Below are 13,149 nucleotides of genomic sequence, written 5' to 3'. Positions count from 1 at the left end.
GCCCTTTATGCATGTGTGATTCATCATTGGAAAGCTTAAAATCTCAATTTTCTGGGGGAAGAAAAATTTTGAACAGGAGGGCTTTTTTTTTTTATATTGTTTTTAAACAACAAAACCCTAACTGGAGGTGAGAGCATGCGAGAACATAAATAAAGACGCCATGATTCTAACGAGATATTATTGCATACTTACCTCTTTTCGATCCAAAAACTCCATGTAGCATGTATAGACCCTACCCACCGATGTCACAAAATCACGTGATCGCTGTATTGTTCCGCCCCCTTGTCCGTCATTTTGTGTCTGCATTATCAATGGTCTCAATTGATCGAGCAATTTATAATGCATTTCATGGAAGACCCTGTGCTTTCGGATGCCGTAAACTCACTTGATGCGTTGCATAAAAGGCGTTATGTGGAAAAGCTTCAGTTTATCCATTCGCCAGACCCATATTTGATGCCTAAATCGATGTTTTTCGACCCGCTGTCTCTGCTAGCTAGCCTGATATTTACAACTATCTTGTCCACACAAAATCAGCCTATTCTCACGAAAGTTTGAAAAACTTTAAGAGCTTGGAGGCTTATAAATACTTCGTTGCTGGTTGGGTGAAACAGGTCCTCGTCCACGAAAATTCGGCAGGAATCTATCATGTGCTTGGAAACGTGAGTTACGAAATTTTCAATTCAAAATCTTTTGTTCTTGCTAACATCCACTGTCAAGTCTAATGTACTTCATGTCATTTGTCAATGGAGCTAGGGCTTTTAATGTTTATATGGTTTAGCGATAGCACTCTCACTACATACATACGTGTATGTTGTCGGCGATTAGCCTAGCAATGATCTTAATTGTGGTTGTCAGCCCAAAACCCTCTAAATATATATTAAATGCATCTTACCAGATATAAAATGACTACTACATAATCTGTGGTAATCGTTTGGAGCCCAGTTTTCTCGTCGAATTGCAGCAGCCCATCTCGCTCTCTCCTCTCCGGGTCTCTCGGAATCCGGTAGAACTTCAAGTCTCTCCGTCTATCTTCTCTGTTATTGCAACCGACCGCCACACACGCCTCCACCATTTTGATTATTAATGTTAACGAGCAGAAAAACACGCCGTAAATAGGAGAAATGTACGCAGCCGTAACAGGTAAACACGATGTGTTGACGGAAAATTGGGCGGCACCAGTCAGGAGAGCGGAGTTGTGACGTCACTTGGGTAGGGTCTATTACCGAGTGTCAAGACACAGCTGTGAATGGCCACAGCTGGATTTCTTGGGGATTTTATGGGTGAAACATGGTAATATAACAAGGGTCGCAATGCAGACATCAAGGAGTAATCGAGATTTTCATTTTTATATATTTACCCTTTGAATTTTTTTTTTTTTTTTCTTCTTATATTGGATCGATTATTTATCATCTTAAATATTGGGGGGAATGCGACAGTCACGAAAAAATACAAATAAGCGATAGTTATGAGGTAGATATCCGTGACTTTTTTACAGACGCCAATTTTTTCATGTGACGTAATTTGTTTAAACGTTTAAAAGATGCGAGTGAATAATTTTTTGAAGTGTTTTTTTTTTTTAACTAAGTATTAGACATCAATTAATGATTCTAAGCTAAAAATGACAGACATTTTGAATAATAAATCTGATTACTTATCTTTTTATAGCTAGGTTGAAACAAAAGTGGTTGCGTGACGTCTGTAAACGGGGGTTTCCAGGGTAAAATGGACAAATTAAAAATAGTTCAGAGTCTTTTTGCGCCATGAATCTGCAATGGGAGCATATAGACATATTGTTCTATCAAACACAAGAGTTCTTTTGGCTTAAAATACAGCAGTTACTTTTAAAGAGGAGTGCAAGAGCAGAAATTGCTTTTTCAGTCTTGTCTGTGTTTTCTGCCATATATATATATATTTTTTTTTTTTTTTTTTTTTTTGTGCTGGTAGACGTCCCTATCGCAATCAGTGGCAGCCAATGAGTTAAAACAATGAGTTAAAAATGATTTTCCTTGAGCAACTGTCTTTCACATGAATGTCATTTATACTGTTTTATCTTTCCTTTGAGTCGCTTCTCTTTTACATAACAATACGGCTTGTGGAAACAAGGCTTTAATCAAAGGTCACTCATACTGAGACGCTCTGTGTCTAACGTCACTTCCTACTCAAAGTAGTTTTTTTGCAACACACCACAGCATATCTGAGGCGGACAACTTTCTTTATCCCGCGTGGTGTTGTGCTGGTTGTTGCTTTTCCGTGTTTGTTTGATTGTCCTAACATGTTTGCTTCCCCTCGCCAGTCACTTGCCGATCTGCCATCCTGTCTTCTTCTTCAATGTTCTGCTGTTTCCTCTCACCTTCATGTTGTTTTCCTCCCCTCCCACTTTCTTTATTTCTTTCTTTGCTCTGACAATCTGCTCTTGTTGTGTCATTCCACACCTCCTCTTCCTCTTCTTCCAGGGTCACTCTTGACCCTTCTAAGCGTCCGAGCTCAAACAAATCTGTGTCGGGCTACACCCTTCCGCAGGCCACAAAAACAATTAGTAAGTCTTCCTTTCCCATCTTTTCTGGCTGCTGTGTGTCACACTCCATTCCCATCTAAATGTCTATCTGTGTGTCGATTTAAATATCCAAATCACTGGTTGGAGTCTAGTCACACAAAATCATTCAATTTCAATTATTTATATTTAAAATTTAAATCATACCTTGTGTCTGATGACAGCTCAAACCAGCCACAACCTGATTGTATGTATGCTTTGTGTCTGTCAAGCTGTCTGTTTTCTGTCTGTCGTCAGTTTGACTGTGGAAGAATGGGCGGGCTTCCTTTCAGGCTGCAGTGTCGACCCCTTGTGGGTTCAACGACTGACATCATATTTGCATATTTATTTTAATGAACATATTTACATGACGAGCCTTCTACCGTTTTCCTTATGTTTGGAGTAGACCCGTTGTTGACAAACTAAAGGGGAGCTGGGGGTGTATTGTTCAAAATAGCTTTTTTTACTTACGAATTTATAATTTCTTGACATATTCTCCAGTTTAAGAAATAGTAATAATAAAGCTAGAAATGAGTATGGGTTTGCAATTTCATGGCAATACGTTACAACAATGATTCTCCAGACACCAATACGAAACTTGTCGTTATTCCAAAGTATGCCATGATTAAATTGTGATTCAGTTAAAGGACCGACAATTGGTTTAATAGTATATTTTGTACACATTTAACACAAGGTTTCACCTAAAACAATATGAAAGACATTTTTGACAATTTTGTTGCTGAAACATTTCAGATAATATAATGAAAATATGTAACGTTCAACCTATCCAGTTAAAACTAGGGTGTAAATCACTAATTGCGTGACTGTAAGATACAATATTGATTCTTTGGACAACGATACAATCTTTGCCGAGATTACATACTGCAATGATTCGATCAAGGTATTGGTCCAGATGAATGTATTATTACAGCCCTAGGATAATACATCTTTATTATCATAATGGTATCAAATCCACCCCGTCAAATCTAGGAGTGGGAACCTCTTGGTACCTCATGATACGATGCGATTTGCGGTACAAAGCTTACAATAACGAAGATCTCACAAAATGGCGATGCAACAATTATCGATACATTGGTCCGGAAATCAACCTAAGATATTCTACAAAACAAAACGACTAATAAACAGAAAAACAAGCTTCTGTTGTGAATTGGAATGAGTTTACCACTAGTAGACGTCCAATCCATTTGAACTGGGAGGGTGACATCCCTCCCACTTCAAACGAATTGAACGTCTATGGCCATCAGTGGCAGCAAATGCTAGGCAACGAGGTAATTTTGGGGCAATTCAGATTATTACCTAATTGATTTTCAGTCACTTCCTGAAGTTCCTGTTGATTTTGGCATTTTGGGCATTTTATGAGTCACTTAGTGTTGATTTTGGGTGACAGAACAGGAAGTGGCCGGGGAATCTCCCAAATGAATAGGCAGTGATTCAAACTCAACAGGAAGTGACCTGTAAATGCACTAAAATGAACAGAAATAGACCTGTAAATGGCCTGAAAATCAGAAAGAGTGACTGTGAATGCTCTGGTTTCGAATGAATGAATGTTTGTTCGACCCTGCCAGTCTACATGGATTGGGCGTCGAGCAACATCAATGGCAGCCATGTAGTTAACTAAGACACTATTATAGTGGAAGATTTTGATAGCAACTTGTTGGGTCCTTTTTTTTTTTTTTAACATTGACACCTTTTTAAAACGATATCTCGATTCTTGCCAGGAGCATATCGATAACCTTTTGGGATACAAAATATCACGATATATCACTATTTCGATATTTTGTCACACCCCAGTCAAAAATGACTTTATTCTGGCAAAATAACTAGGGCTGTCAAAATTATCGCGTTAACAGGTGGTAATTAATTTTTTCAATCAATCACGTTAAAATATTTGACGCAATTAACGCACATGCCCCACTCGAACAGATTAAAATGACAGCAGAGTGTAATGTCCGCTTGTTACTTGTTTTTTGGTGTTTGGCGCCCTCTGCTGGCGCTTGGGTCCAACTGATTTTATGGCTTTCAGCACCATGAGTGAGCATGGTGTAATTATTGACATCAACAATGGCGAACTATTAGTTTATATTTTTGATTGAAAATTTAAAAAATAAAACGAAAACATTAAGAGGGGTTTTAATATAAAATTTCTATAACTTGTACTAACATTTATCTTTTAAGAACTACAAGTCTTTCTATCCATGGATCGCTTTAAGAGAATGTTAATAATGTTAATGCCATCTTGTTGATTTATTGTTATAATAAACTAATACAGTACTTATGTACCGTATGTTGAATGTATATAGCCGTCTTGTCTTATCTTTCCATTCCAACAATAATTTACAGAAAAATATGGCATATTTTATAGATGGTTTGAATTGCGAATAATTACGATTAATTAATTTTTAAGCTGTAATTAACTCGATTAAAAATTGTAATTGTTTGACAGCCCTAATAATAACTTTTTTCCCCTTAGCCATTATTTTCGTTTGTTTTCAACATAGCCTTCATATTTTATCAGATGATGTCAAACAATTGAACATTACTCTTAAAATTATGTGGAATAGTTGTAAAAATTTGATATATGTACCATTGTGGCTGCATTTGTGTGTATGTGGTTTAAGAGGGTGGCAGCTTGTGCACGTGCTAACCCGTGCGAATGTGTACGCTGTTTGCCAGAAAGATTAGAGACGTTAATCTGGATTCATGCTGCTGTTGAACCAACATTTCACACATCTTTTGTTTTGATCAGCTACTACTATTCTTCTTCTGTCCTCACATCACCTTTGCTCTTTTCTATGTGTATTCAGCATCACATTGTTGTTGTTACCGAACAAGTCGCACAACATGTCATCTAATAAGATCGATAACAACACAGTTGAAGTAGATCACATGACTTTGCGGTTTGAATACAGAATGGTCCCCTCGTTCATTACATGTGCCGTTTACATCCGCCGCCAGATCACTGTGATGGATGATTAGCCATGTTCTGTGTTGTCATTGGTGGATTTATTGAAGTAGGAGGGAATGTGTTTTTTTTAATTCACATTTTTGTAGTTTTTCAATAATTGTTATCTAATGGAAACCTTTGTCTTCCTCTTGAGGGTCACAGACGAACCTGAGAGAATCAGCAGATCTCCGGTCACAAGGTGAGTGACTAGAAAGATTTTCTATCTTCTACAAGACTCGCATATGTTTTACACGTGGGGTATTTTAAATTCACAATTGTTTGCTTGATATCTTTCAAAAGCCTAACAGTGTAGTGATCTCATGAGTAGCAATCCAGGCGTATATATTTATGTGGTTCAAAAAAGTCATTTTCGATAAATTTTATTTTCCGAAAGTATTGTTTATGGAGGAAAAATATTAATTTGAAGTGTTTTTTTAAAAAATGTTTTTCTTGTATTTTTGTTGAAATAAATGTACTTAGACATATATTTGAAAGTTATATATTTTAGAATATATTGTACACAATAAAAAAGTAAAAAATTCTTCCTTACAGAAAAAGTTGTTTTTTGGAATTGTTTACAGTGAAAAATATTTATTGCGGACAGAAATAGGACTTTTGTGTTTGAGCGGATAGAAAGACTTGTCGTTCTAAGATAAACGTTATTATGAGTTAAAATAATTTGATATTGAAATCCCTCTTGATGTCATCTTACAATTTTGAAAATTATTATAACTAGTAGGTCGCCGTTGTTGTTGACGTTGGAGGGCAGTGACGTCACTGGGTTACGCTACCGGGCTTCCAGAGTATGACACTAGTGACATAAACATGTCATCTGTTCTACCCTTTCAATTTGAACCGGAGAGGAACATTAATGACCATGACAGCACTGTCGATATTTCACAAAACGAGCAGCATAAGCAACATGAACAGGAAAGACTGGATGAGACGAGACGAGAGTAGGAAGAAAAAAAAACGGCGAAACGTCACACAAGAGGTGAATTTGATACCCAAAGTACTACTGTGCGCTTTCAGCTTGTTTTGTGTAGATGCATACAGACAGAACATACCTTTAGAAAATATTTCAACGTAGTAATATCAAATAAGGGTGGTTTAAATACACTACGTGACTAATGTGGTCAACAGATCAACACTCTGCTTTAAAGGTACCACAAGAAAACACAATGCCTCAAAGTATGAAAGGGAAACACATGCAAAAAGTATTTTGAGGCAATGAAAAGACTCAATAAAAACACAAATGGTAAGTGTTCGCCGCTTTTAACGGATGTGCGCATATGTTGGACGTCTCACCACGTAGGAGGAGTAGCAAAATAACGGTAGTGTTCGTCTAGTCGTTGCGCGTCCATTGCGCGGATAAAACATGGCGCTCTCCGCAGGTCAAAATGTGTATTAAATATTAGAGATTTTTTTTAATAAATGGCAATTTCGTATTTGTTTCTGATAACATTTTTTTTACTAAAAGAGAACAATTGTGGCCTATTAGAGACTACGAGTCTTTAAGTCCGAGGTTCCCTTTATGGAACTGAAAACTTGCCAAGAGATACGCTCTAGACTGCTGGAAAAATGTCCAGTTTCAGAGTTATTAATCTATGTAATTACTTAACTGAATACGTTGTCACTGCACTCTCATTGGCAGTGTTTTAAAATAGATTTAATGGAGTTATCTTGAACTTTTTAGAGGGGGGTGCTAGTGGCCTTTAAGTCCCTCACAAACCGTTATTAGCTCTAGTTTGCCATCTATATACCGTAGTTATTCATTTCTTTGTTTACGGCTTATCAAATGTTTATTTAGGTTAGATAAGTACCTAGCATTAGTAAAGCTTAAAATGACAAAGTGCTCCTTTTGTTTGCTGAAAGTTGTGTGTGTTCTCTCTCAGTGTCACTGACTAGAAGCAGCAGGTAACGTTATCTAGTGCTAGTTAGCCGTGTTGTGTGGCTGCTTGTGCTAGAACATCATGTTAAAAAAAAATCTTATTTTGAGATCTTGGACCTCTTTTTTCATCTCTATAGGCATGTAATCTACAAAAACTTTGATTTTGTTGTGTATATACATGTATAAAAAGTGAAAAAACACAAACTAGCGGTTTTTTTAATAAAGTTATCAAATATGAAAAGCATAATTAGTAAAAATTAAATGAATGCATACAGTTGTACTAACTAATGCCTTGATTTTAACCCACAATGTGTACTTTGGACTAGGTATGGCAGTATGAGATTCTGACTGTACGATAACTTTATGCAAAAATTTCACGGTATTGAAATTGAAGCTCTAAAGTGTCTTTGAGATATCTGGGTTGCAAAAAAAAAAAAAAAAAAAACTTTTTTCCATTGAACAGGGATTTTTATTTTTCAAAACAAATGAGCAAATTTGAACATACCTATAATGTTAAGTTAAAATCAATTTAAGAAATAACAATAAAATCACAGAAATATTCTAAATACAATTAAAATAAATGCAGTCCTTTAGGTGGGTGTAAACCCACAGCCACAGCTCAACATAATTACCATCAGAACAAAAATGATTGATTTATTTTCCATAAAAAGCACTTGTGTATGACTCGTATCATGTTTACATTATACACACACTCTTTCTCAACACAGACCGTTGACAAAGAGAAAAAAACACATGTTTTACCACCGCTAGACACACTAGTAAACATACTGAAGTTTTCTTCGATGCTGGTAAAACGATCAGGAATTTTACCTAGTCCAGCCATCGTATTGCACAGCTGACTCGCTGACACTAAGCCAGAGGTCGGCAACCCAAAATGTTGAAAGAGCCAACCCAAAATGTTGAAAGAGCAAAAAAACTAATATGTCTGGAGCCGCAAAAAATTGAAAGCCTTATAATAAAGGCAACACATGCTGTATGTAACTATAGTAGCAATATTAGCCCATGATCAATATGACTAAAAACAAATACAGCTTTCATGATTACCGTATTTTCCGCACTTTAAGGTGCACCTGAAGGCCTTTAATTTTCTCAAAAGCCGACAGTGCGCCTTATAGTCCATGTGCCTTATTTATGGATCAATTTTAGTCAATCATTACATGACATTTCGTTTAGCTCATCTCCATCTTGTGGATGCATAACGCTACTCCAACCACCACTACTACTTCTACTACTGCGCCTTACAATGCAGAGTGCTCTATAAACGAAAACTGTTTTAAAATAGGCCATTCATTAAAGGTGCGCCTTATACTCTGATACGTTTTATAGTGCGGAAAATACAGGAAATGTTTTTCTCCGCAGTGAATCCGATAGAAAATGACACACCCCATGACTACTCTGTTGTACGATGCTGCCTCAAGTTTAACTTCATTACAATATTAATGAATAAGAAGAATGTTTATGTAATGTTTTTCCTCTACGGAAACCATATTAAGGGGCCGTTTACATGGTGACTCTCCGAGAATACGAAACATTTCAAATTTGCATTTGCGTCTCCATTCGAACAATGTCGCAATTCCGCATGGAAACGATGTAGTATTCATGCTCGGCCCTAGGGGGCAGTGCAGATTTACAGGGCGACAGAGAATGATGCACTTTGACCTTACCAAGCTCCCTCAGCCCGGAAAAAATTATGCCCGCCTATTCGAAGCAATGGCATTTTTCTTTTGTTCAAAAAGGCACAAAAATGGAAACATTCAACATATTTAATTTGAAAATATTATTAAAACAGTAAATTAAAGCCGAAATTCCGCCATATTTGCTGTTTTTAATGTTTAGTAGCACCGCTGCGCACGCTCAATGTGACGTGTACGAGTGCTGACGTTATCGGCGCTGTCTCGCGCCGCGGCAACCTTTGATATGCATGCCGAGGAAGCCCCCCTCAATCCCCTGCAATCGGATTCTTCCACTTTGGAGGCAGGATTCAGAATTTTTCGTCTTTCGAGGCGAGTCCGCTACTCAGTCATTGTGTCTTTGTGTTGCAGAGTCTCCATGTAAACTGCCCTTAAAACTAAAAATATATTTCCCTCCCCCATCTTTTTTGTTTTCAAACATTTTTGAAAAAGCTCCAGGGAGCCACTAGGGTAGCGCTAAAGAGCCTCTCGAGCCGCGGGTTGCTACCCCAGCACTAAGCAATAACCAATGGGGGAGGTTTGAACCTTGCAGCTGCAAGCGAGGGATTTCTCCCTGCATTTTTGGGACATAAAAAATAGCTAATACCGTAGGGACGGTACGACAGACATTTTTTTCAGTTTTGAAACGTGACATTTTCATACCATGGTATACCTTCAAACCGGTAATTGGCACGTCTACTTTGGACCCATGTTTTGACTTATGAAAGACTAAAGAGTGGCACTTTGCCGACGTTTATGCTGAACACGTTTGGAAAGTAATCAGAGAGTTCGTAATTGAAGGTAACGTCAGATAGGACTAAAAGATTAGTTAGACCGGTGTTCTGTCGCAGCATGGCTCAGTAGCGTGCTTCAGTGGAGGCCATGTTGGTAGGGGCAACATTCTAATTAAAGGCAATGTGAAGACATTGAAAATAGATTAGTCAACCACTTCTCAAAAGTTTTTTTTTTTTCTAGTATATTAAGTACATTTGTTTAAAGTATGTGTATATTAACCACTAGGCTCAAACACTTTTAAACTGATAAAAAAAATTTTTTAAAACATATACAAATTGGACTTTCATTTATCGTGTTATATTAAAAGCTAAGAAATCTTTTATACACCATGGACCTCCACTCTTTGTTAGTAAAAGAAACTAGCCTAGACTGCAAACAGCGAAAATCTGCAAATATTTGACACTGACTTTATGGCATTAGGAAATTAATTTTATAAAAAAGAAAATAAATTATGTATTGACAAAATATTTTCACAAATGAGGACTTGATTCTGGAAATAAGTGGAAGTCCACTGTATAAAAGATCTGTTGCATACTCACTGTGCTGTAGAATAGAGACAGTTACTTAGGAAATGTAACTAATGTGTGATGTTAATATATTTTCCTTCTTTTTTTCCCCTCTTCATCCAACTCATCATTACTCGCCTAATATTCATTCAATCCTGCACCACTCTATCTACCTTTCACCATCTCTCACGTGGTTCAGTCGCCATATATCTGGGCATCAGAAAGCGTCCGAGCCCCGGACCCCCCGATGCGGCTGGGATGTGAGGGTACGCAGCCCCCGCGACCCGGCCGAGGTGGTCCTGGCTCTGCGGGAGGCGGCCCAAGGCTGCGGCTGCCAGGTGCACCTGGCGGGGCCTTTCCTGCTTTCGTGCACGCACGGCGCTGCCGGTGCCCGCGTGGCCTTTGAGGCCGAAGTGTGTCAGTTGCCCGGCGGGACTGCACAGAGCAGCGGTGTGCGCTTCAAGCGCCTCTGGGGGGCACCGCTCGCCTTCAGGGACATCGCCACTAAAGTGTCCAAGGAGCTGGAGCTCTGAGGGCATCACGGGGGGTAGGGGGGGGTGAGCTAAATCGGGCAGCGAGGAAGGAGACGTGGGCGCAAACTCTTTAATGTGCCTCCGCCAAAGACACTTATTCTGTGTCTATTCTTGAACTGCTGAAAACAAAAGAGAACGTCTCACACTCACACTTTATTTCATGTTTGACTGATGTGATTAGCTACCAACGTGTGTTCAGACCACATTCAAAACAACAAAATGTTCATTATTATACTAAAGGAATGAAGTTAGAATCTTGAGTTAACTAAGTTATATTGTTCGTTGGGTGTCTCATTAGAATTTCCTTTGAGAGGAAAAAAAATCTGATTTTGTTGTTGCAATAAATATGAAAGAAAATAATATTTTTGGCACTAGAAGCATTCAGTCATAAATTTTCTTCTGTGTTGTACACAGTGTAAAAAAAAAAGTCTTCCAAAAATGTATTTGAGAAAAATATTTTGTTTATGGGTGTTAAAAATAGATTAAGTGAAAGAATGAGAATGATGTCATCTTTATTTTTGTCTTACAACTGCTATAACGCAGCAAAAATTAGCAGGTGAAGCACTGATGTATAAATAATTAATGAAAATATGACTTCTTTTTTTTATTTTTTTTTAACTGTAATCTTGTCTTACCACTTTTTTTTTCCTGGAAGAACTTTAGTATCCCAAAAAATATTAGGCATTTAATATCCTAATTATATTCTGCACGTATTTTGTGTTTTGTTGTATTAAATGTGGTCTTAATTCTCGTTCATTATTAGCTATGGATTTTTCTTTTCCTCTCAATTTGTCATTTCTTTTTGAAGCGCTGCTAGAAAGTCACGTTCATCAACTTGATTAAAACAAACGTGTGTAGCAGACAAAGAAGTAGCGATGCTGCACTCTGACCTCCAGCCGCTAGAGGGCGACATTCAGTGAACATAGGTCCAGTCATTCTCGCAATTATTTTCTATGAGTGTATTTCTATTTTAACTGAATTGAAATGGATTTTTGGGTTCACGCTCACACACCTTTGGCTATTTAAAGTCGCACCGTTAGCATGAACACATGCTGTTTTAACTAATTGGCTGCCAACCTTCCAGGCTCAAATGGATTGGGCGTCTACTAGTCACAAACTGATTTAAATTCACAGGAGAAGGATGAATAAGCCACATAATTAGACGCCTATCGTCGTCAATGGCACTGAATCATCCTAACACTTGACGAGCTGTAACTTATTGTTCGCATACTTCTGCTGCGATTGTAATGAGAACTAGTTTGGACGTGTATCGCCGTCAATGGCAGCCAATGAGTTGATGGTAAAATCTCTTTCCAAAATACAGGACGTGATATTCCGTCGTCATCTCAACCCAGTTACAACAGTCAAATCTAATTGCTGTGATTTATTTTATGACACCATTAGCATAGCACAAGAGAGCTGTAACTTGTTACTAATACAAAAACAAATGTTACATATTTGGCTTTTTCGTACAGTCAAAGTACGGTAATTTGATGCTGTGAAGTGTGTGGCCTAACTGGAAAGTCCTTTTCTTTCATTTTGGGATTTGAACATTCACGTAACAAATCGTGAAATGGACACTAATTCTACCAGTTCGTTATTACGCTAATTGTGCAAAATGTTAGGATAAGCAGCACCGCACTACAAAGCATTACCGTTATGTGCATAGAGACGATTCTTAGAGAAACAATGCCACATTACGTCAACCCGTTAACATTATTTTGATCGTTCTCTGTACTGAATGTACGATGCACTGCGTTAAAGGCGTGTGAATGTCAACCTAATGAGAAACTGAAAGCTTCAAGTGTCAGTGTGTGGCTGTTCTTCAGCTGGTGACTGAAGAGGTCAAGCTGTGAGTTTTCTTTTTGTTTCTTCTTTAGGGCCTCCAGGACATCACTTTAGCGCCTTTTGTAGCCGTCACTGTTTTTAATTTATGGAGCGAGCTGCAGCCCCTCAAAACATTACGTGTGACACACAAATAAAGACTTTCAACCTCTGATATTACAGCTAGGCTCTATTTGTTTTTTGTTTCTACCAATGTCTGTGATTTCATGGGGGTGGGGTGGTTGACCTGATTAAAAATGTGAGAGAAAAATCGGAATTTTTCAGCTGAATATAACTTTTTCAAGGTAAAGCATTTTGAGGACTGAAAAATTTAGCCATAAATCAAAACAAATATTAAGATTTTTTCCCCCCTACCTAGTTTTCTAGATAAAATTGGCATATTCTTTAACAGAT

The 13,149-nt window shown here is 37.8% G+C and overlaps 1 protein-coding gene across 9 annotated transcripts in view; it reads left to right on the top strand.

Annotated features, from left to right (window-relative positions):
• Positions 1–12,917, top strand: part of mark4b (MAP/microtubule affinity-regulating kinase 4b) — a 39,515-nt gene extending 26,598 nt beyond the window's left edge. For 2 of the 9 annotated variants that reach the window (XM_057838060.1, XM_057838059.1), the window contains exons 16-19: positions 2,454–2,536; positions 5,650–5,694; positions 7,391–7,412; positions 10,578–12,917. In XM_057838060.1, coding sequence (XP_057694043.1) covers positions 2,454–2,536; positions 5,650–5,694; positions 7,391–7,412; positions 10,578–10,911 — 484 coding nt within the window. In that variant the 3' untranslated portion in view covers positions 10,912–12,917. Of the gene's footprint in view, positions 1–2,453; positions 2,537–5,649; positions 10,455–10,577 lie in introns of those variants that run through there. The other 7 variants (XM_057838064.1, XM_057838061.1, XM_057838063.1 and 4 more) reach the window with 7 other exon arrangements.
• The last annotated feature ends 232 nt before the right edge of the window (positions 12,918–13,149 follow it).

This window comes from Corythoichthys intestinalis, chromosome 6 (genome assembly GCF_030265065.1).
Source record: "Corythoichthys intestinalis isolate RoL2023-P3 chromosome 6, ASM3026506v1, whole genome shotgun sequence".
NCBI classification, from domain to species: domain Eukaryota; kingdom Metazoa; phylum Chordata; class Actinopteri; order Syngnathiformes; family Syngnathidae; genus Corythoichthys; species Corythoichthys intestinalis.
The sequence above is the reverse complement of the archived record's forward strand: the minus strand, read 5'-3'. Positions and strand labels throughout refer to the sequence as shown.